Source organism: Megascapheus bottae, chromosome 27 (assembly GCF_031878675.1).
Source record: "Megascapheus bottae isolate mThoBot1 chromosome 27, mThoBot2.hap1, whole genome shotgun sequence".
Classification (NCBI taxonomy): Eukaryota; Metazoa; Chordata; class Mammalia; order Rodentia; family Geomyidae; genus Megascapheus; species Megascapheus bottae.
Window position 1 is genome coordinate 14,472,549 of NC_143535.1, and position 25,153 is coordinate 14,497,701.

At 43.4% G+C, this 25,153-nt stretch overlaps 1 protein-coding gene across 3 annotated transcripts in view; it reads right to left on the reverse strand.

The window, feature by feature from the left end:
• Fez1 (fasciculation and elongation protein zeta 1) overlaps positions 1-24,834 on the reverse strand; it is a 49,179-nt gene extending 24,345 nt beyond the window's left edge. The window contains exons 1-3 of one of the 3 annotated variants that reach the window (XM_090319658.1): positions 24,696-24,825; positions 16,058-16,410; positions 7,216-7,315 (exon numbers count right to left, since the gene is read on the reverse strand). In XM_090319658.1, the coding sequence (XP_090175784.1) occupies positions 7,216-7,315; positions 16,058-16,368 (411 nt within the window). In that variant the 5' untranslated portion in view covers positions 16,369-16,410; positions 24,696-24,825. Of the gene's footprint in view, positions 1-7,215; positions 7,316-16,053; positions 16,411-24,650 lie in introns of those variants that run through there. The other 2 variants (XM_090319659.1, XM_090319660.1) reach the window with 2 other exon arrangements.
• Between the last annotated feature and the right edge of the window lie 319 nt (positions 24,835-25,153).

Genomic DNA, 25,153 nt, shown 5'->3' on the forward strand with positions numbered 1-25,153 from the left:
GTTTTAATCCTTGTGTTCAGTAATTTTCAGGTTTTTTTTTTTGCCAGTCCTGGGTCTTGTACTCAGGGTCTGAACACTGTCCTTGGGCTTTCTCAAGGCTAGAGCTCTACCACTTGAACCACAGTACCACTTCTGGCTTTTTTCTATGTATGTGGTACCAAGGAATCAAACTCAGATCTTCGTGAATGTTAGGCAAGTACTCTACTACTAGGCCAAACTCCTGGGCCCATTAATTTTCAGTAATTTTTTATTAGTGTCCTTTGTTAACGCTGATTCCATTCATAGGAAATTCCCTTTGCTTACTAGCAACCATTCATGGGTGATTGCTTCCCTGACTAATGTTAAGAGAACAAAGACATTTTTTTTTCCTTAACTATCAGAGAAAAAAATAGAAAAAAGAATCAATATGTTCTGAGCTCAAGAAAGTTTAACTGTGTCCTTTCACGTTTATGAACCATCAGGAAACATCTGTGTGAAGTCCGTAGCTCTGTAGCCTCACAGCTGGCTACTCCAGAACATCCAAGCAACAAATATTTGCTGAAAGAATTAATTAGCAATCAACAAAAAGAGGTCAGGAGGGTAGAGCTGTGACCACCTAGATACAGTCCTATACCCACAGATAAACTTAGCTGCTTTGTCACCTAGAGAGGAGACATCTCTCCTTGACCTTGACAACTACTGTCTGCTATGAAAGTGACAGAGTGCTCAAAGAGATTGTCTTTTGCTGGGCATCAGTAGATCTGAGGATTGCAGCTCAAACCCAGGAACATCTGTGAGACTCTTATCTCCAATTAACCACCATATAACCAGAACAGGAGCTGTGGCTCAAGTAGTAGAACTTGAGCAGAAAAGCTGAGGGACAGTGCCTTAGACCTGAGCTCAAGCTCAGTAATGCTAAAACAACAACAACAAAAACCCAGGATATAAGTGCCAATCTCCACACACTCACCAGAAAGACTCCTCCTTGCCTCCTTCCCCAAGGAGGATCTGAGGAACACTGATTTCCAGGCATGAAGAATTGGTCTCTCTCTTATTGGAAGATTGAATAATGTAGGCCTATGGACTCCAGCCTGCAGCAACAAGGTGTGGCTCAAGCAGAAGAGCATCTAACTAGCAAATGCAAGACCCTGAGTTCAAATGGTAATACTGCCAAAGGAAGAGGAGGAGGAGAAAGAAAAGATAATCAAGAAAGATGACTAGTTCTTCCTGTGAGCAGTGGGAGCAAACTGCAAAGCAGAAAGAGCTTCTAGTGCCTTTTTTTTTGGGGGGGGGGGCCAGTTCTGGGGTTGAACTCAGGGCCTGAGCACTGTCCTTAGGCTTTCTGAAGGATAGAGCTCTACCACTTGAGCCACAGCACCACTTCCAGCTTTTTCTATGGATGTGGTACTGAGGAATCGAACCTGGGTCTTCATGCATGCTAGGCAAGCACTCTAACACTAGGCCAAACTCCTGATCTGTGTCTTTCTTTTAAATACAAAAAGACAAGAGATAGAGAACAGCTCTCAATAGGAAATGAAGGCACCAATTCTAGCCACGGAAAAGGGAAGTCAACAACAAAAGAGAGAGCAGAAGAAATATCTGCTAAGCAACAGTCTGAATGGCCCTAAAGGATGTTTTGCATCTTTGACACACCACGCATGTCCTGCTTATAAAAGTTCATCAGAGGGGCTGGGAATGTGGCTCAATGGTAGAGTGCTTGCCTAGTATGCATGATGTCCTGGGTTCAATTCCTCGGAACAACATACACAGAAAAGGCCAGAAGTGGCACTGTAGCTCAAATGGTAGAGTGCTAGCCGTGAGCAAAAGAAGCTCAGGAACAGTGCCTAGGCCCTGAGTTCAAGCCCCAGGACTGGCAAGGAAGAAGAAGAAGAAAAAGGAGGAAGAGGAGGAGGAGGAGGAAGAGGGAGGGTGGGAAGAAGGAAAAGTTCACCAGAAAACCCGAAGGCACAAGTGTTACAAGTACAGTAGTGAAAGTGATTGTCAAATGCTGATGATTAAGAAAATTTTGGAGTGTGAAATCAATACATAGAAAATTCATATGGTGTTTGTGTGGGGGGGGTGAGTGTATGTGTGATGAATGGGAGGGAGAATCAAATAATTCCAGATAAATAAAATAATTCCAGTAAAATAATTCCAGAGAGCAAACAAAGAAGAGACAGCCTCTTTAAGGCAGTTCAGAATAATAGCATTGGACTTATCCCTTTTGCCATAGCAACTATACATCTGGGCAAAATCTATGAGCCAATTGTTCTCAGGCACTGGATACAGGCAGTGCAAGGCTGTGATCCTTAAACGAAGTGGGGGGAAACCCACAAATTACATGGAAGCTGAACAAATCTGTCATCTGTGGCCCTTATTTATATAAGAAATCCTATAAAAAGTTTGGAAGCTGAAGAAAAATGACTTAAAAAAATTATATGGGGCCGGGAGTTTGGCCTAGTGGTAGAGTGCCTGCCTAGCATGCACGAAGACCCAGGTTCGATTCCTCAGTACCACATACATAGGAAAAAGCCGCAAGTGGTGCTAAGGCTCAAGTGGTAGAGCTCTAGCCTTGAGAAATCCCAAGGACAGAGCTCAGTTCTTGAGTTCAAGCCCAGGACTGGCAAAAAAAAAAAAAAGCAATTATTTAGGTGCCTGTAACACTTGCTACTCAGGAGCTAAGACATAAAGACAGAAGTCAATCTGGGTAGGAAAGTCCATGAGACTCTTACCTCTAATGAGCTTGCATAAAGTCAGAAGTGGAACTGTGGCTAGAGCACTAACCTGACCACAAAAGCTCAGGCACAGCACCTAGGTCCTGGATTCAAACCCCAGGATCCACACAAAAAAGCAAAGCATGCCATTTAGATCTGAAGCTGGGTATGGTGGTTCATGCCTATAATTGCAGCACTGAAGAAGCTAAGACAGGGGGATGATAAGTTCAAGGGTGAAGGCCAGCCTGAGATAGTATGAAAACAGAACAATGAAACCAGTTGAAATTGTTTTGGAAAGGGAAAGTGATAGGGTAAGATTGACTGGGATACAATGTAAAACATATGAACGTATGTGGGAGTATAACAGTGAAATCCCTCCCTGAAGCATTGACGTTAAGATACAGATACATACATACAAAGATATATCATATAGCATAGCACACATTATATATATGATACATTATGTATATGCTATCTGATATATACGTCTATATGATAGGTGGAAAGGATTGATAGATATCTTTTTTTTTTCATTATGGAACTTGAACTCTGAGCCTGGGTGATGTCCCTGGGCTCTTCTGCTCAAGGCCACCACCCTATTCCTTGAGCCACAGTGCCACTTTTGGTTTTCTGGTGGTTAATTGTAGATCAGATATGTGTGTGTGCGTGTGTGTGTGTGTGTGTGTGTGTGACAAATAGTATCCATAAGAAAGCTAGAGTGGGACCGGGAGTTGGGCCTAGAGGTAGAGTGCTTGCCTATCATGCACAAAGACCCGGGGTTCGATTCCTCGGTACCACACACATAGAAAAAAGCTGGAAGTGGTTCTGAGGCTCAAGTGGTAGAGCTCTAGCCTTGAGAAAGCCCAAGGTCAGCAGTGCTCAGGCCCTGAGCTCTAGCCCAGGACTGGCAAAAAAAAAAAAAAAAGAAAGAAAGCTAGAGTGTTCAAACTCCAGTACTACCAGAACAAAGAGAGATGGGTGAGAGAGAAAGATGGGGGGGGAGAGAAAAACAGGAGGGGAGAGAGACAGGGAGGGAGAGAGAGAAGGAAAGAAGAAGGAAGGAAGAAAGAAAGGAAAGAAGGAAGGAAGGAAGGAAGGAAAGAAGGAAGGAAGGAAGGAAGGAAGGAAGTCTCAATTCATGTCAAAAGTGGCTTCAGTGGTAAAGTACCTGCTTAGCAAGCACTAGGCCCTGACTTCAAACCCTAGCAACACCAAACAAATAAAACCCATAGAACTAAAGAGAAGGAAAATTCTGAAGTAAAACGGGACACTACATAATGATACATGTACGTTACTTTGATTTTAACAAAACAAGCACGACTCTCATTGCAGTTACGATTCAACAGTGTATACAGTATTTCACTGAAGTACTTACAGTCATAAAGACAAGCACAATCAGGTTGGACAACAAAACTACCCATTTTGACAATGGAGCGCTAAGCTGAAGTCTCATGAAGACTCAGCCTCCAGCATGCCGAGACCACTTGGTTGGTATGTTTTACGGCAAAAATTCAGGACACTGATTAATCTACTGAGTCATTGAAATTGAGGTCGATTAAAGAGCTTCTATTGTAATTAATTGAGATAATAAAGGAAGATGAAATGAAATAGTCTTCCTCCATCCACTATTGCTCCCTTGATCTCTCCCCGGGGGTTAGACGGAATAGCTCAAGATCATTCTTCCTAGAATCACTGGATTCTTCCTGAAATACCAGTCCTCTTTAGGAAAATCTGCAAATGAAGATAAGTTAGTACAGTTTGGAAGGACAAGCTAACCTAGATGTCCTTGGTTCTTGCCCATAAAAGAGCCAAAGACATAACAATGACAAATCTGTCCTTTTCACTATTTGGGGTCTTTTGAAAAAATTCTGTAAATTCTATAAAATTCATTTATTCCATGATTGTCTCCTTCTCTGTTGCATTTTGAAAAGTACTCCGTACCACACACACATAGAAAATGAACAGACAAGTTCAAAATAGAACCTGACACTCAATTTCCTGAATCTCTGTTGAGGAAGCTTGTAGAAAATCGTTAAGTCTTAAAGTCTGAGCTACCCCATGGAGCTTTGAGGGTCTGAATGTCAGAAGACAAGATGGATATACTGCCACTTTTCAGCAAGTCAGCCAGTTGCTGCTCTCTATGCTGTGCTATCTTAGGCAATGAACTACAGATACGTTGCACAGTCAGGAGAATCTATTTTCTGCTCTTCTATTTGGATTTGATTCTGGATCACCTAGGAAGAGTGTTGGGAGCCGGAGTGTGGAGTTAGACTGACCTATGAATCTGCATAACTCAGTAAGATAACCATACAAAGATATGAGCTGTCAGGTCGGGCGCCATGCCTAGGAACTTTTGAGCTACATTATCTGTATTGTGAGCTCCCTGACCTCATTGTTTTATTGCTTTATTATTTTATAGCCTTAACTGATCTGAGATTTACCACTTTGTACAAATGTAATCCCTGGCAGTTCCCTGGTTTCAAGAAAGTATATAAGACTAGATTTAGAAATAAACCGGTGCTACATTCTTAAGCTCACAGCCTTCTTGGGCTACTCACTTAGCCTGTAGTCCTCCCAACCCCATCTGTCTGTCTCTTCTCTATTTCTTTTCCCAGTCTTCACCCACAAAGTCAGAAATCCCAGTTCGCTGCCGGCTGGCTCCGGCAGAAGAGGAGAGTCATCTCCCCTCCATCATTTGCTGAGTCCACAGAGCTTTGTCAGGCCTTCTGTATACAACATTGTCAAATTTCCTTAATGGCTAAAACCAGGAAACCAACCAAGATAGAAATTGGCTTTTATCAGAGACAACATCATTAAATGATTTTCTCTTTTGCTATGGGCTGAATGTGTGTTTCCCCACCAAATTCTTAGGCTGAAATCCTTGCCTCCAAAATTGATAATGGAGGTAGTATCTTTAAGAGGTTGTTTAGAGGACAAGGAATGGCTTAGCACTCATGAAATAAACTAAAGGCAGCTCATTTGACCCTCTGATCATGTGAAGACACACACACACATACACACACGCTATAAGGTGCCATTTATGCAGCAAGAACTGGTCCTCGCCAGACTCAAATCAACTTTGATTTTGGCCTTGCAGCCTCTAGTACTGTGGAAAATAAATGTCCATTGTTCATAAATCACTCAACCTGAGGTAGTCTGTTATTTTAAGACACCATCCATTCAATATATTGATTCAACCGTGGGGACAATTTGAGCCTTCTGAAAGGCTACCTCCGTATAGGTCTATGCAAATCAATGCAAAATAAGTATTTCCCTCATTTATAGCATATCCTTATGCTACATCATCCCTTGACAAAAATATCCTCAGATTATAACTCTGGTTCAGACACATACATTGTCCATTGGTCAAGTTTCATGAAGAATTTTTGGGCCTGGATATAGCTCCATGTAGAGCATTTGTTTGGGATTAGGCCCTGGGTTCAACTCCAGCAATAAGTGGGGAAAAATAAAATCACTTGTTATTATTTGAACACAAGGAAACCTTTCGGCCAGGAAGCTATGGTAATCCTAGCTACTCAGGAGGGTGAGATTTGAGGATCATGGTTCAAAACCAGCCTAGGCAGGCAAGTCTGTGAGATTCTTATCTCCAATTATCTACAAAAAGCCAGAAGTGTAGCTGTGGCTCAAGTGGTAAAGAATCAACCTTGAGTGAAAAAGCACCTAGGCCTTGAGTTCATGCCCCAGTCTCAGCACAAAACTAACAAAGCCTGAAATGGTCACTCTCTGATTCTGACTCTTACTTCAAACCACTATACTTGGAAGGTGTGGTATCTAGATTAACTATAAAAGTTATCTGGGGGGGGGGGGCAGGAGTTTGGCCTAGTGGTAGAGTGCTTGCCTAGCATGCACGAAAACCCAGATTCGATTCCTCAGTACCACATATACATAGAAAAAGCCAGAAATGGTGCTGTGGCTCAAGTGGTAGAGCTCTAGCCTTGAGAAAGCCCAAGGACAGTGCTCAGGCACTGAGTTCAAAGCCCAGGACTGGCAAAAAAAAAAAAAGGAAGTTATCTGTACATATGTATGTATGTATGTATGTATGTATGTATGTATGTATGTATTGCCAGTCTTGGGGCTTGAACTCAGGGCCTGGACACTGTCCCTGAGATTCTTTTGCTCGAGGCTAGCACTCTACCATTTGAGCCACAGTGCCACTTCTGACTTGTGCTGTTTCCATGGTACTAAGGAATCGAATCCAGGGCTTCATGCATGCTAGGCAAGTACTCTACCACTAAGCCACATTCCCAGCCCAATATTCTAATTTTTTTTTACAGGTAACCATTCCAATCACTTTCAAAATCTTACCCAGCTCCACACAACTCTTCAGACCATTTGAGCTCTGGGTGATTTCTACTTTCCCAACATTGACTTTGAGCTATTGCAGCAGAGGACTGTGGAACTACTCGATATTTTTCTAATTGGAGTCCATAGCTTGCCCAGCCCTTCTAAATCAAGACGGGGCAGGGCAGGGGTGGGGGTGGTAGTGGTAGCAAAAAGGTACCTCAGTGTCAGAGCTGTTGCCATTCAGAGCCTCGATGTTTGGATCCCTCCAGTCTTCTGAGAGTGAAGGGATGTAATTGTCTGTCAGAGCATCCCAAACCCTGTAAACAAAGAGAAGCTCTCATTAGCACACATCTGTGGCCCGGCCCCAGCCTGGAGGAAGGAAGAGCTGGGGCCAGGGCAGGAGAGAGACTGTTGTGTGTGTCGGGCTGAGATCATCTGCCTTCCAGCATGCAGAGGCATAGCAACTAGAAAATGGAATTAGAGGCACTTCCAAAGGAGAAAGAGCCAAGGCCATGGAGCCTAGCCAGAACTCTAGCATTGAAAAGAAATTAATCTGTACTCCAACCAAATAATTCATTCTTGGAACCTAAGAAATACCCCTGTTCTATTCCTATGGGAAGGGGGAGTATTAGGATAGTTTTTTCCTAGTGAACCCCTTGAAGATTAGGGTTATTGAGCCAGTCATCAATGGCTCATATTTGTAATCCTAGCTATTCAGGAGGCTGAGATCTAAGGATTGAGGCTCAAAGCCGGCCAGGGCAGGGTAGCCTGTGAGATTCTTATTTCCAAATAACTACAAAAAATAAAAAAAGTGGATCAATGGCTCAAGTGGTAGATCACTAGTCTTGAGCAAAAAGAAGCTCAGTGACAACACCCAGGCCCTGAGTTTAAGCCCCTGGACTGACAAAAAATAAAAATTAGGGTTATCATCCAGTCTATGCAAATTTCAGCTTTAAAGGCCTGCAACGTACAATCACAAATTAATTCCTTAACCTGTAATATAGGCAAGGGGAAGCTGCCAGTGTCATGAAAGACCACTTATGACCCAAAGTTTTCTTGGGGAAGCTGTAAGGAGCATAATAATACCCTCTAGTAATGTTGAATTTGAATGTGCCCTGTCTCTGCCATGAGTACCCTAAGATAAATCTCTATAAAGTTAGCTCTTACTTTGATTAACTTTCTGATATGTGGAGGCATGGTTCAAGTGGTAGAGCACCAGCCAAGCAACCCCAGCAGGTACAAAGTCCTGAGTATCACCAAAAAGGAAAATGATAATAGAAAATAAATAAAATAAAAACAATAAGACTTCCCTACAGATATTATCAGTTGCCTCATATACCTCAGAAATATTTTTTTGGAAAAATATAGGAGGCTATGGGGCTGGGCAGTGGTAGAGCACTTGTCTAGCATGAACAAGTCCCTGGGCTACACTCTACCACCATTAAAAAAAAAAAGGCAGAACTAGAGAAATTCTGAAATCATAATTACAAATCAAGAAAATGCATAAATTAGTAGACACCAAGATACTAACATAAATCAGTAAGCCAGGTTTGAAATAATGTCACCCAAGGAAGCCAGTATCCCTGGAGTTTATATTTGTTAATGACAGATATTCTTTTTATTTTTGCCAGTCCCAGGGCTTGAACTCAGGGCCTAAGTACTATCCTTGGGCTTTCTCATAGCTAGAGCTCTACCACTTGAGCCACAGCACCAGTTTTTTTTTACTATGTATATGATACCAAGGAATCGAACACAGGTCTTCATGCATGCTAGGCAAGTACTCTACCACTAAGCCAAACCTCCAGCCTAATGACAGATATTCTGTTGGACAAAGCAGGTGACTGTCAACATGAGTGACACCCATAATACCAAAATCTGAGAAGGTACATGTGATTTAAATATATGAATCTAATAAGAGTCTTTTAAAAATAAATAGTTTGTTGTTGTTGTTATTATTACTGGTGGTGGTGTTTGTTTTTGTTTTAAGTTTTTTTCCTCTTCTGGGAAAAGTTAAAGAGGGGGCACAGAATGAGAGGGAGGAAGGGTGAACAAATGCAATAATGCTGTTCGGTACGTACTACGTGGAAAATGTCCCCTGTAGCTTGTGCACAGGGATGGGAGGAGGAAACTGGGAGAAACTAAAGGAAGGGGTGACTGTTCAGAAAAAATAAAGAAATATACTCATTACCTGGCTTATGAAATGATAGCCCCTCTGTACAACACATAGTAACAATAATATTAACAATAATATTTTTTTAAAATAAGCAAATGAGTATAGATACAGATCAATTTTATCTTGTAAGATGCTGAAAAGGTAAGTGCAAACTTTATATAGACAAGTATAAAATACTTATGATATTTAAATATTTCAGAATACAAACTTAAAATCAGATACATAATAATAATGTAGGAAGTAGGTGCTGTTAACACAAAATCATGCCTAGGATACAATGAATGCATATATAAGCAAAGAGATTTTTCCAATGAATGTGAATAGTGATTAAAAACAAATAAAAGGAGCCCAAGAAAATATGACTTATTGGCAAACTTGAGGCATATGCTTGTAACTTTTGTATCATTATAAGAAAACATTCTAAGAGAACTAACTCATCCAGTGCCCAGAATCTTGTGTGTGTACATACATACACACACTCACACACCAGTTATGGGGGTTGTAATCAGAACCTGGATGCTCTCCTTTAGCTTTTTTTTTTGCTCGGGACTGGTGCTTTACCACTGGATCCACAGCTATACTTCCAGGTTTTTTGCTGGTTAATTAGAATTTAAAAATCCCACCAACCTTCCTGCTCAGGCTGACTTCAAACTATGATCCTCCAATCTCAGCCTCCTGAATAGGACTGCAGGCGTGCCTCACTGGTGTTAGAGATCAGAGCCTGTTTGAAAAACAGTGATATCTCCATCTCAACCCTGCCCTATGAAAACTACATCAATCCTGGCTAATTCTAAATGTAAGACCCATCAGCTTTCTAGAGCTAAGAGGCAAATGTGAAATGTGATTTGCTATGTCTAACTCAAAGCTTCCTCCACTGTACTCACTGGAAGGGTCATGGGATCTCTTCATGTCACCATATGATCTGATGCATGCAGGAACCGACCTTCAGATGTGTCCTTGCCACCCAAAAAAGTGAAACTCAGCAGAGCTCAAAATAGGCTGGAGTCTTTGGTACCTCCTCTAAGTTGGATGGAAGTTGAGACTTTAATAGACTGCACACCTTGCAATGACCTTGACTCCTTAAAGTGACAACTGAGCATTCCCTCTCATCCTTTACAGAGTGAACGGCTATTTTTCTCAGCTGAGCTTTACTGCTGTGGACTGAATTTCTCCATAGAACTCAAGCAGCCCTCCTCATTTCTATAACCCTCTATGCTTGCTCAGTGGCCACTGAACAATTACAACGACAGCAGATACTTGCTTACTGAGTCAAATGCTCTTCTAAGCTCTTTACATCTTCTAATGCATTCATCCTCACAAAAATTCACAAGGTGAGGCCGGGAGTTTGGCCTAGTGGTTAAAGTGCTTGCCTAGCATGCATGAAGACCCAGGTTCGATTCCTCGGTACCACATACATAGAAAAAAGCCAGAAGTGGTGCTGAGGCTCAAGTGGTAGAGCTCTAGCCTTGAGAAAGTCCAAGGACAGTGCTCAGGCCCTGAGCTAAAGCCCAGGACTGGCAAAAAAAAAAAAATTCACAAGGTGAAAGCTTATGAAACACACCTAGAACACAGGGATGTTAATAAATTGTCTAAATTCACCCAGCCAATGATGACAGAGGTTGCTTTGAACCCATGCAAGATTCCAACTCTTTATGATTTGCTACATGCCTGCCGTTAGCTTAAGCATCCGAATAATATACCAAGATCCAAATCACAGAACGGCTGTTTAGACAATGGCCCTCTGTACAAACCCTGAATTACTCTAGTCTTTGTGCTCTCATCAGACTGCAGGAGGAAGGCTCGTAGGGGCAATAGGGCACGGAAGTCTTTTTCTCTAGACCTCCAGCCCAGGAAGGTAAAGCAGTACATGACAGGGACAAGCCACGGGGATTCAGAAGCCAGTGGGGGTGGCGGGGAGGAAACAAAGGTTTTGTGTGGAAGAAAGGTTTTGCTGTCACACTACTTGGGAACGGATATATTCCTTTTGTGTGTGTGTGTGTGTGTGTGTGTGTGTGTGTGTGTGTGTGTGTGTGTGTGCCAGTCCTGGGACTTGAACTCAGAACTAGCCTTGAGCTTCTTGCTTCTTTTTCTCAAGGCTAGTGGTCTATCACTTGAGCTGCAGCTCCACTTTCAACTTTTTCTTTGATTAATTGGAGATAAGTGTCTTATAAATATTCCCACTCGGGCTGGCTTCAAACCATGATCCTCAGATCTCAGCCTCTCAAGTAACTAGGATTACAGGTATGAGCCATATGGAAATGAACTGTAAAACCTCACTTCTTGCAACTTCAAGCGGTACTTGTCTAGCATGTGCAAGATCCTGGGTGTGATCCTCTAGAACTGCAAACAAATGAACAAATACCCACATACATGTACATACATACATACAGGCATTGACTTCTCCAGGAAGCATCCTGCTATATGTACACTCCTCTTGTGTGGCTGAGGTTGGCATTCTATCACTTGAGCCATACCTCCATTTCTGACATTTGCAAATTAACTGCAGCTAAGAGTCTTACAGATTTGTCTGCCCAGGCTGGCTTTTATCCAAGATCCTTAGATCTCAGCCTCCTGAGTAGCTAGGATTACAAGCAGGAGGCAAGGGAACCCAGCTGTGCGATGTATTCTCCCTTGCAGAAGGAGGACTTTGTAAGTGATCCATGCTGTCATTTATCAAAGAAGCAAGATTAAAAAGGTTGCCTCAGTTCCTATCATGATGTTTGAGATTCACCATGGAGTCTTTGCCTCCACGATCACAGCGAAGGTTATAGGTGTGCATATTTTATAGCTTGTACGTAAGTACTGTATAAACAAAATTGTCTTTTGCCACAGTGGGGCTGAGCTTCGGGAAAAGGATGCTGGAAGAGTGTTAGCAAAATCAGCACAATAGACTGTGCCAAGACCAGCGTATAGGATTCAAATGCGCAGATGCACGTGCACTCACGTGGCAAGTTAATGTCTTCACTTACTTGTTTAAGTAGCATACACACATTTTTGCACTTCTTGAATCTTTTTTTTTTAATTGTCCAAGATTGGGACTTAAATTTGCTATCTGATGATTGCTTTCACTTGTCTGGCACACTACCATCTGGGCTATACCTCCAACCCTGTTTATTTATTTTTTAAATTGCATTTCATGTTTAGAAATTAACAATAATTAGCATGTGACTATCCTTGTAGACTTTTTCTTATCGATGCTTTCCAAATGTTTAAATGAAAACATACTATCATGCCAGGAGTGGTGGTCTATGCCTATAACCTTCCCAGCTGGGAGGTGGACGTCAAGAGGATCCTGGTTCAAGACTATTCCAGGCAACTCAGTTAACTGTCCAATCCATAGTGGATTACAGATGCAATCCCAGCCTGATATGGGCATAGGTAGGTAAATGAAGGTCCAAGGTGGGTCCAGACAAAAATATGAGTCCTGGGGCTGGGAGTTTGGCCTAGTGGTAGAGTGCTTGCCTAGCATGCACAAAGACCCAGATTCGATTTCTCAGTACTGAATACATAGAAAAACACTTCAGGTGGTACTGAGGCTCAAGTGGTAGAGTGCTAGCCTTGAGAAAGTCCCAGGACAGTGCTCAGGCCCTGAGCTCAAGCCAAATACTGGCAAAAAAAAAAAAAAAGTAAACAAAGTATGCTTAATGATCACCTGTTTGTTTATGCTGTGGCCTTTAGCATCCTCTTTAATTCAGAATAGGAAATATCCATTAGACCCAAATGTCTGGCCTCTCCATTTGCAGGGTACTTGCAAGAGGGCTGAGAGCAATTCTGGTGAGGGGAGGAAGGGTAAGGATTGTCTATTCCCCATTTTGCCAGGGCCTCTCCAAGTTGTAAATGCCAGGTACTATCATTTGTGGCAAAGGAGAAAAGGTGACCACTCATATACAAAGAGATCCTGAATTCAAAACCAGAAGGTAAATACAGTATTTGAAATGGACTGTCCTTCAACATCTTAGAGGCTTTATGCTCTGAAATCAGAGATAAGCTAATAGCCCAGTCAATTCCCAATTGGCCAAGGATGGAGAAAAAAATCAAAACTAAGGGAATCACTGAATTTACTTTAGGATTTCTGTTATCTTTATGGAGTTTTGTGGAGCCAAGAATTTCCCAGCTTTTGCTTTAAGTTTCTATCATTTAATTCTAAACCCCACTCAAAACACTTCTGATTCATTTTGTGGGTGAAACACCTCTCTGGATACTGAATCTGAGCAGGTGTATTATAATAACAATAAAGGATATTTGCAACCAAGTTAGATCACCAATCACCCTTTCCTTTTACTGAATCATAATTTCACAGCTGAAAGATCTGATTAGTGTGTGTTATAAGTTTCACTTGAAGATGTACAGTGCCTTAAGAAAGGGTGCGGGTGGGAAGAGTATGATTGGGGGGGGGAAATTGATTGATTGGAATAGAGCATCAACATGTATAGAAATGTAACAACGAAATCCCTCCCCCTGTGTAACTGGTAAGCCAATAACATGAAATGAAATAAAACAAAAAAGACATACAGTGCCTTTAGAGATATTGAATGTATAGAAAGTATGGTATCTATTTCTCTCTTCTTCCCTTTACTGGTCCCAGCATTTTACTCTGTCTCTAAGAAATGATCTAGCCTTCAGTCTCTTAGCCAAGGCAGTCAATGAAGCAGGAAAATGAGGCAGAGAAGCTTGATAATGCTGTGTGACAGTAATTAACATTGAGTGGCCTCAGCTAATGTATTTGGAAAGACAAAGAAACTGCTCAATGGGCCTTAACTCTTAATACGGCACAGGGAGAGTTTAGATGGCGAGAAGGATTGATTTGTTGGAAGCCATAGAAATGGAATGCATCCTATAAAGGTCATTTGCTGAGTAGATCCTGAGAGTGGGAAGAAACTGAGTTTTTTGTGAGTCCTTAGCGCCACTTCACCAAGATGGCGCTCTGGAGGTTTCAAAGATGAAGAGCCACGAAGTCAACTAGAGTTAAGTGATTTGCTCAGGGTTCACCAAGTGAGTTAGTGAGAGGAGTGGAAAATTAGAATTTATCATCTTTGTGTTTCTAGTTCATTGCCTATTGAACTGAAGTGAAAAACTATACACTGCATAATGTAGCCCTAGAGCTATTCTTTTCTGACTTACAGAAGTTGAGCAAAAGACAACCCACTTAGAATTCGAAAAGAATCCGTCGGAAACTTGAAATTGAATGGAAACATGGAGTGCACCATTCTAGACTTGGTCACCACACTGACATGCTCGTTATAGTCAGGCCCTCAAGGCTAGCATTAAAGACAGAAGGAAATGTTGTGAGCGTAGAAATACATGACATGGATCTGCAAAGCTTGTGGGTACCACTAATCGAATGTATCCTTTCATTCCAAAACATTACTTGATCACTTACTATACATTTTTATTAAATAGTATATTACTATACCAAATTAAATGCTCAAAATGTAATGTAAGACAGCAGAGGAGCAAGAGGGAACTGAGAGCAGATGTCAGGTGTAGAGAGCTGTCTAGCATGCACAGGGCCCTGTGTTCCAACCCCAGCATAGAAAGCGAAAAGCAAAACAACATCAACAAGCAAAACCAAAAGCACAGCTGCTCTAATATTCCATGACCAGTACTGGATCTTTTTTGTGTGTCTTCTAAAGAAGAATTGCGAAGCATTGATATATATTCCCCTGTCCCCCTCCCCTCTTTTTTCTTTTTTGCCAGTCCTGGAGGCTTGGTATCAGGGCCTGGGCACTGTCTCTGAACTTCTTTTGCTCAAAGCTAGCACATTACCACTTGAGCCACAGCACCACTTCTGGGTTTTTGTTGTTGTTGTTGTTATTGTTGTTTATGTGGTACTGAGGAATGGAACCCAGGACTTCAAGCATGCTAGGCAAAGACTACGGCTGAGCCACATTCCCAGCCCCTTCATGCATATTTTTCGAAATGCCTGCAACACACTTGTTTAATTTATACAACAAATGTCCCTACTTCTTTTTCTAGCCAACTCCTTGGGGGGGGGAAGAGAGAGAGAGAGAGAGAGAGAGAGAGAGAGAGAGAGACAGACAGACAGACAGACAGACAGACAGACAGATAGACAGACAGAGACAGAGACAGAGAGAAATAAGTCTTACAGACTTTTATGCCTGGACTGGCTTTGAACTGTGATTCTTAGCTATCAGTTCCCTGAGTAATTAGGATTATAGGCAAAAGACACCAGTTCCCAGATCAGTTCTGGGTTTCTGCTGGTTAATTGGGGTTTAATCTAGGATTTGTTTGCCCAAAGTGGCTTTGAGCTGTGATCCTCAGATCTCAGTCTCTTGAGTACTAGGATTACATGTAGGAGCCACTGGCACCCAGCTAGATGGAAACGTTCTTATTTTGGCAAACATTTCTAAATAATTTTTCAGAACTGGAGAGGTGGGAAGTAATTTTTAAACATTCTGAAGTTTTCAGATTTCTGATGTTTCTTAAGGGCAAACTGGTTCAGTGACAGATTTGTCCATCATAGTTCTTTTCTTTCTCTTATCTTGAACATATGCATGGATTTCCATTGACACAAAGGTGGATAGATCTTGACATTTTCTATGCTCCTAAAATGTTATTTTGTAAGGGTTGACATTGTTCAAAAAGAAATGCACTCTTCACCTGACGTACATAACTGTAACTCCACGGTATATCACTTTATAATAACAATTTACATTTTTAAAATTATATTTGGAGAGAAAAAGCTAAATCCTTCATTTCCCTAAGTTTTCAATCTAGAAAAGCATTTTGCAGGTAATAACTAGAGAACAGTGCCAACAATTACCAGGTCACTACCCATAAACCTTGCGCTAGACAGAAACAAGTTCTAGGTCAAGGAGGTCAAACTAGGGCACTGAGGCAGGTGAGGGCAAGTAAGACTCCTTACTCCTCATCCTGTAGGGTCTCCTCTTCCTCTTGGATCTGTAACTGGTTCTTCACAGGTGCCAGGTTCTCGGTCTTGGCGTTGTAATTCCGAAAGCAGACATTGAGCTTCTCATCAAATTCATTCACGAGGTCCTCCATGGACTTAAAGCTGATGATTTCAGAAGAAAAATTCTCAAGCTCAGAGAGGGAGGGATCTTCCAGATGGTGGGGAGATGAGCCGTAGAGACTCTGGGGTATCTCCTCCTGGTCCTCCGAGCAGCAGGGCCTCAGGTCCTCAAACTCTTCATCCAAACTCACCAATGGGGCCTCCATTCTGGCACCGAGATACAACAGCACTTCTCTGGGTTTGTGTCCCTGGAAGAAATATAAGGCAGTGTAAGGTGAGGCTGGGTTTTTGGTGCTTGTTCTCCTGAGCAACTCTAATCACTGATTCCATTACTCGATATCCCTTGGAAATAAAAACTCTATTTTCCTGGCATCTGTTGCCTTCTGTACTTCCTCTCTACTTAAAGGACTTCAAAATAGTGTTGGGTATGTTCATAAATTAGCTAAATAAAGTGAACTTTGGAAATACGCCTGCTTCAAATTCCATGCTCTCAAAACCAAAATATAGTAGCTAAGTAGGTAGCTCCTGAGCCAGACAGCCAGTGTCGGACCTATTCACATCCTGCCACCTGTTTGCTTAAGCAAGTTTTGTTTCTTTGTTTGCCAGTCCTGGGGCTTGAACTCAGGAACTGATCACTGTCCTTGGGCTTTCTTAAGGCTAGAGATCTACCACTTAAGCCACAGTACCACTTCTGGATTTTTCTATGTATGTGGTACTGAGGAATGGAATCCAGGGCTTCATGCATGCTAGGCAAGCACTCTACCACTAGGCAAAATTCCCAGTCACTTAAGCAAGTTTTTTTTTTTTTTTTTTTTTTTTTTTTTGCCAGTCCTGGGCTTGAGCTCAGGGCCTGAGCACTGTCCTTGGACTTTCTCAAGGCTAGAGCTCTACCACTTGAGCCTCAGCACCACTTCTGGCTTTTTTCTATGTATGTGGCACCGAGGAATCGAACCTGGGTCTTCATGCATGCTAGGCAAGCACTCTACCACTAGGCCAAACTCCCGGCCCCGCAAGTTTTTTTTTTTTTTTAACCCAACTGTACTTCCTTTTATTATTCTCAAGATGGCAATAGGGTGCCAGTGGGTTACACCTATAATCCTAGCTGCTCAGGAAGCTGAGAGCTGAGGACCACAGTTAGGATCAAAGCCAGCCTGGGCAGGAAAGTCCCTGAGGCTCTTGTGCCCAATTAACCACCAAAAAGCAGAAAGTGGAACTGTGGCTTAAGTGGTAGAGTGCTAACCTTGAACAAAAAAGCTATAAGCAGGTAAGTGCTTAAATCAGAGTTTAGCAGATGACAAAGAAATGTCAATATTGTTCCACATTTTCTCTCACCACTACTACTACTAAGCCCCACAGGTCCACAGGCCCTTACTATGTGCTCCGAACATTAAATTTTATAACTTGTTTTGCAGAAAGCTTGGCATGACCTAAAGTTCTATACCAATAAAACTTGACAGAGTGTAGGCATTGTGGTGCACATGTACAGTCCCAGCAATTGAAAGGCTAAGGTAGGAGGATCTCTCAAGTTCAAATCCAGCCTGGGCCACACAGAGCCCCTATCTCTAAATAAATAAACCCAAACTGAATATAAAGTTAGTTTTAGCCATGCGCTGGTGACTCACACCTATAATCCTAGCTCAGAAGGCTGAAATCTGAGGATCACAGTTCAAAGTCAGCCCTGGAATGAAAGTCAGTGAGACTCTTATCTCCAATTAACCACCAGAAAAGGGGAAGAAGCCCAGTGGCTCAAGTGGTAGAGCATTAGCCTTAAGCTGAAGAGCTTAGGGACAGCACCCAGGCCCAGAGTTCAAGCCCCAGGACCGACAAAAAAAAAAGTTGCTTATGATTTTAATTGATTGCACTTATTGTATTTTGCTGTAGTTTCTTTTTTAATTTTAAAAGAGATTGTAGTAGCTGAGTGGTAGAGTGGTAGACCATGAGCCTAAAATGCATGAGGCCTTGGGTTTCATCATAGCATAAATAAACAAAATAAATAAGTAGATATTACCACCCCCAGACCACAGGGAACAGAATGCAAAATAGGCACTTTGTTACTACCTTACAAAATTTAAAATAATCTAAATTCTGAAACAGATTTTGCCCTAAGTATTTTGAATAAAGGATCACAGTCCTTATCCTCTCATTATAAATAATAGAAGCCAAGTACCAATGGCTCTCACCTGTAGTCCTAGCTATTCAAGAGGCTGAGATCTGAGGATCATGGTAAGAAGCCAGGCTGGGCAGGAAGGTCCATGAGACTCTTAGCTCCAATTAACCACTAAAATGCCAGACATAGAGCTTTGGCTCTAATAGAGTACCAGCCTTGAGCAAAAGAGCCAAGGGACAGTGCCTGAATTCAAGCAATAAATGAATGAATGAACGAACCAACAAATGAATGAATGAATAACAGAATGCCAATAGAAACTTCAATCCAGTTCAGTGATGTTTGTACCTGATGTCCCAGTTACTCAGGAGACTGAGGCAGGAGAATTGCCTGAGCCTAGGAGCTTGGGGCCAGCCTAGACAACATGGCAAGACTGCTTTCTCAGAGACAGACAGACAGATAAACAGACATTCTCATGAACACCTGAGTTTTGTTCAGACATGGAGCTATGCCTTTGAATGAACTAAATGACCTGTTATCTTCTATGAAACAACCCAATTGCATCAATACTACAAAGCCAAACTCCACGTCCATCTTGCGAAGTGCACATTCAGGATACCTGCCATTTTCCAGCAACTCTGGGAACCTCTTACATGCACACACACACACACACACACACACACACACACACACACACACACCACACCATCCAGCCCTCTTCATACAGCACCATCTACATATTCAGGTCTCTCCTCGATTTTAATTTCAATTCTTCTAGGGCATGAACAACCTCTAGATGACCTCTGTGATTACAAGCACACCCAGTGCCCTGTGGCCGGCAACCAGTCAATGGGTGTTCATTGAAAATTTCTCTTCTGTCCCCACATGCAATTCCCCTCAAGCAATCCTGTCTGTCATACTCCTCTACCCATGCTCACATGCTTAGCTTTCTTCCCTACAACACAGGAAAGCAGCCCAACTTTTCTCTCCCGATCTGTAGGACCATGAGTCCAGTTATATGCTCACATTGGAACCACAAGCTGAGAAGAGCCCCAGGGTTTGCCCTACCAGTGCCCATTCCTTCACAAAGCTGATACTCCTAAGCAAGGCACAGGCATGCTGGTGTGGAAAGGGGGACAGTTCATAGTGGGGTTTTGCTAGGAGAAAGTCAATTGCCCCTGCAACTGGCTAGCACTGATGACTCGAAGCACACCTGCCTGTAATCCTAGTTACTCGGGAGGCTGAGATACGGAGGATCCTAGTTCTCAAAGTCATTCTAGGCAGAAAAGCTTACTAGATTCTCTCTCCAAAAGCCAGCAAAATGCCAGACTGGAGGTGTGGCTACAGTGATGAAACAACAGCTCTGAGCAAGAAAGAGAGAGTACAAGGTCCTAAATTCAAGCTATTGTAGCGACACAACACACACACACACACACACACACACACACACACACACACAAGCCCACACACAATTTTGAGCCTTTACAATTTGCAAATGCTATACAATAGAATTGATATACCAACAGATATAAAGGCAGTACCATATCTTAGAAAAAAAATTCACTGGCCTCACACACACACACACACACACACACACACACACACACACACACACACACACACAAAAGAAAAAGGAGAAGAAGCCAACACTCCTGCCATTGCTGGTATTCTGGGTACTGATTGCCTCATTTGTCATATGAAGGTGCTAATATAGAGCTTATGCTCTGAGAAGTTCATTTCAATCATTCCCATTCAAGTTCATTTAATAATTTCAATTATAACATATATTTTCATTACATACTTATTTAATCCAGTATAATCAAAGGATTAACATGTCAATGTAATTCATATCAAAATATTAATGAGATAATTTACATTGGAAATCCAGTGCATAATTTACATGGACAGTCTATCTTCAAATTAATCTCCTTTCAAGTATCTTACAAACACACATGGTTAGTCACCACCATTTTGCTCAACACAGCTCAAATGCAATGCACAATTAATTATGTTAGGGATCCTTCCCTAATGGTCTATGGAGCAGGATCTTGACTATACACATTGATTTTTTAGTGTAAATTGGCTAAACAAAGGAATTTTATTGTACTATCTCCATAAATTCATATTACGTACTTTCACATTTTCACTGCCACTGTTACTTTCTCTTAGCTCCCTCATATCTATATTTCAATGAAATGGTTTCTTTTGTAAACCTAAGTACTTTAATGGTTTTAAAACATTATTCAGAGAAAGCCTGGAGCGTGGCTCACACCTGTAATCCTAGCTAATAGGAAGCTGAGATCTGAGGATCAAGGTTCAAAGACAGCCCAGGCACAAAAGGACCTGAGACTCCAATTAACCTCTAGAAAATGGGAAGTGGGGCTTGGCTCAAGGGTGGGGTGGTAGCCTTGAGCTGAAGAGCTCGGGACAACACCCAGGTCCAGGGTAAGGGTAGTAGCCTTGAGCTAAAGAGCTCAAGGACAGCGTCCAGGCCAATTACAAGCCCCATTACTCCCCACCCCCCCACACACAAACCTAAAAATATTATTCAGAGAAGAAATACCTTAGGTTTTTCCCATACCTCCAAAGGAGCACAAAGCACTGAAAAGAAGAGAGGAGAACAAGGGTACAGAGGAAGGTAAAGAGGAGGAAGAGAAAAGAGAAGGGAAACTAGGAAGAAAAGGAGGAGGAGGAGCTGGAGGAGGAGGAGGAGGAAAAGATAAGAGGAGGGGAGAAAGAGGAAGAAAAACTTCATTTTAGAGAAGGACATCACCACCAAAAAGGTGAATTTTTAGGGGATGATAGAGAGTTTAAAGTCAGCCTTTCCAACCCCCCATCTCGAAAAAAAAAGCAAGGAAAAGGAAAATAAAGGAAGAAAGGGGAAGAAGGAATGAAGGACTGGAGGGAGTAACTGAGGGAGGGAAGGCTCTTCAGGTGTAAGAGTAGGGAAGGTGGCCAAGGGATTTGTCAGTTGAGTCAGCAGAGCCCATAGTCGGGATTCCAGTCCTATCACTCCTTGCTGAGAGGCTATGAAGTCACCTGCTAACTTGTTCCTCTACCTCCTCATCTATAAAATCGAGTTCCAAATAGTGCTTCCCTTGAAGGTTACTTTGTGAACCTAATGACATCCTTGCAGTGTTAAGTGCAATATGTAGAACTCACAAAGCAAGCCAGCTGCTGGTGGTTTACACAGGTAACCCTAGTTACACAGGAGGCTGGAGACCTGAGGATTATGGTTTCATGAGACTCATATGCTCAAATAATCACAGAAAAAGCTGGAAGAGGCATTGTGGCTCAAATGGTAGAGTGCTAGCCTTGAGCAAAAAGAGATCAGGGGCAGAGTTCTAGCATCAGAACCAGCAAAAAAACAAAAACAAAAACTCAGAAAGTATTTGATAAATGCCATTGAGCCTAAGAAAATCAGAATAACTTATATAGATGTATTGTTGGAGAACATGATTCAAGCAAAAGAAGAATCATCTCTGCTCTAAGAGTCCATGAGTGATATTTTCAAATGCTTATCAAATGAGAGAACTATTATTACCCAGAAAATCTGGACATCTTTTTGTTGTTGTTGTTTTACTAAAGCTTTTTTTTTTTTCAATTCATTTGACTAAAGTGCCTGGGTCACTGGTCCCACTTCCAACTGCAGGCAGAGATGAAGGCTAGCCAGCAGAGATTTCCACTTGCTTTAAATCTGTGCACCTCTGTGGGTATGAGCAGGGAACTGGAATGAGAAGGCATCACTAAAAAGGATGCTGATTTGAAATGACACAGTCTACACTATAACCAGTAATGAGGGCCAGTTCAGTTGGAATCTAGGATTGAAGTTGAGTTTTTACAGCATCAAAAGGAGAAGATGCTGAAAGTGTTGTCCCTAATTCAAGAAGGCTCTAGAGAAACTGGGTTCATCTATGACACTAGGAAAAGAAAAGTAGTTGAGTATTAAAACTACAGCACAGAAATATGGTTATTCAAAACAACCCACAATATATCCTGATTGGTTTTTGTTCACTCACTACTCAGGAATCAGGAAGCTTTGTATAAAGGATCAGATAGAGACGAAGTTGAGATTAAAAACTCAAAGTGCCATATTGGGAATCTGAAATTACAGGATATTCAACTTCATTTGCAGAAAGGACTGTTAGGCATTCTGATTGGACTTACCATAGCCTCAAGGTGGGATCTTTACTTGGGGTTGGCACTTGTCTTGAAATAATGTCACATCACTCCTTTACCTCATGACTTTTTTCTTTGATTGGGTCTCATTAGCTCATGTTCTTTTCCTCTCCTTTTCCCTAAGTGCCTTCATTTCTTAAGATGCGATTGTTTTACAACACAAATAGCAAAAATAATCTTCTCCCTTTCCATCCTGCAAGCTTGCTACAGTCCTTATCCTGGCTCCTTTCAGAGCCCTTCTCCCCCTAAAAGTTAGGGCTAAAGTCCACACTGGTGGCTCATGCCTGTAATCTTAGCCACTCAGGAGGCTGAGATCTAAAGGTCCAAGTTTAAATCCAGCCTGAGCAGAAACATCTGTGAAATTATGTTGCCAGTTCTGGTGCTTGAACTCGGGGCTTGAGCACTGTCCTTGGGCTTTCTCAAGGCTAGAGCTCTACCACTTGAGCCACAGCACCACTTCTGGCTTTTTCTATGTATATGGTACTGAGGAATCAAACCCAGGGCTTCATGCATGCTAGGTAAACACTCTACCACTAGGACAAACTCCTGGCCCAAGTTTGGGAGATTCTTATCTCCAATTAACCACCAAAAAGCTGGAAGTGGAGAGGTGATTCAAGTGGTAGAGTACTAGCTTTGAATGAAAAAAAAAAAAAAGGACTAACTGAGCCCTAAGTTCAAGCCCCAATACTGACACGCGCACACACAGACACACTGTTAGGGTAACTGATGTGTCTCAATGATAGAACACCTGTTTAAAATGGATGAGGCCCTCTGTGCCCAATCCTGTGTACCCCACCCCAAACACTAACATCAATACAAGTAAGAGCTATTCTGTTCACACTTTAAATAAATAAGTAAAAGAAAATGGCAGGAAAAAGGCGTCATGGAAGCTCATCTTTTTCGTGTGTGTGCACACGTGCTCTGGTAGTGAAGCTTGAACTCAAGGCCTTCCCTCAAAGCCGAGCTACAGCCCCACTTCCCACATACTGGAGATAAGAGTATCAGTCTTTTCTGCGTGGGCTAGCCTTGGACCATGATCCTCAGATCTAACCTCTTGAATAGCCAGGATTACAGGAGTGAGCCACAAAGCCCCATGTTTTCTTTTCCTCTTTACCGTGGAACCAAGTGCAGAACTATAGTGTGACTCTGTCTATCATTTATTCCATTCACTTGGGCTCCCGATAGATGGTGCGGTTTGGAAAAGAAAGGAGCTTCACAGAGACCCAGTAGGAAACACAGAAGCCTCTCCCTGCAGCACCATGATGCAGGGTGTGCAGCTTGGGACTGCAGTAAACATTACCGCTTTGCTGATCCGAGCCCAGCGAATCCCAGATGAGAGCTGTGGGAATTTCACCATGTCTCCCCTTGCTGGGCCTCTGCACCTCCATACAAGCCCCACTGCATCTCCCTGGGTCTTCTCCCTACTGGCTCCATAGGTCAGTTGGTGCTACACTCCTCCTGTGTCTCCATCTCCATCCCTAAAACCTGCCTTTCCACTCATCCACCTTCAACAAAACCCAGGCGTTTGCAGCAGCTTCCCGTCTGGGACGACGTAGTCTTTCATTGACATTTCTGAATCAGCAACCCCTTTGTGGTTCTAAGTCTCCCCTCACCCCCTTTCCACTCCTGCATCTTGCATTCACCTCCATCACTCACACACACACCACACACACACACACACACACCACTGCTCCCGTCCTTTCTCCGCGGGCGGGCGGTTCCGGCCCCTCGGGGAGGCAGTCGGCGCGGTCCGGGCGAGGCCCCGCGCCTTGGCGAGGCCCCGCGCCCTGGGGAGGGGCCCGGTCCGCCGCTGGTCCCCGTCTTCCGCCCATAGATGATGCTGGGCCGGGTTCACACAACCCGACCAGATAACGGTTCTGGAGGGAGGTCCTGGTGCACCCTGCTCGGGGGGGGGGGTCCCCAGACTCCCCCACACACCCGCCACCTCCCGTCACGCGCACTCACACACATGCACACTCACTCACGCACACATGCACACGCGCGCACTCTCTCACATTCTCGATCGCCAGGTCTGGCTGGAGGTGCGGGGGGTGGGGGGCGGCTGTGATCCCCATAAAGAGAAGGGCAGGAAGATGACGGCCATACGAGCGATTGGGGGAGGGCTACGGCACCCCCAAACTGTCCTGTCAGAGAATCACCAGGCCTCCTTCACCCCCCCCCACCCCGGCCCCACCCGACCCTCACCCCGAGCGGCTCTGGGTGTCGGGTCCGCACTAGAGGCGACAGCACCTGTGCGGGTCCTGGCGGAGGGAGGCGGATCCCGGGGTTCAGCCGGACACCCCCATCCACGGGCCCGGGAGAGCGGGGCTGGAGCGCGGCGGCAGCGGCAGCCTCCAGCGAGCCGGGAGCAGCCGGCAGCGAGCGCTCCCCTCCCCTCCCCTCCCCTGCCCTCCCCGCGGCTCCCGCTCCGCTCCTCGCCTCCGCCCGCCCCCTCCCCGAGCCCGCGCGCCGGCTCCCGGGGACGCGCCCTCGCGCGGGCACCGGCTCAGCGGGCGCGCGCAGGGCCTGGACGTCATCCTCCTGGCCAACACGCAGAGTCTTCCACGGAGGGAGCACGTGGGGCTGCCCGTATTAATATTTATAAACTGTTGTTTCTCCCATCTTCTGCTACCCTCATGAATATGCAGTAGGCCCGAGATGGATGCGTGCGCGCGCGTGCCACGACTACCAATAAGGATACCTCACTC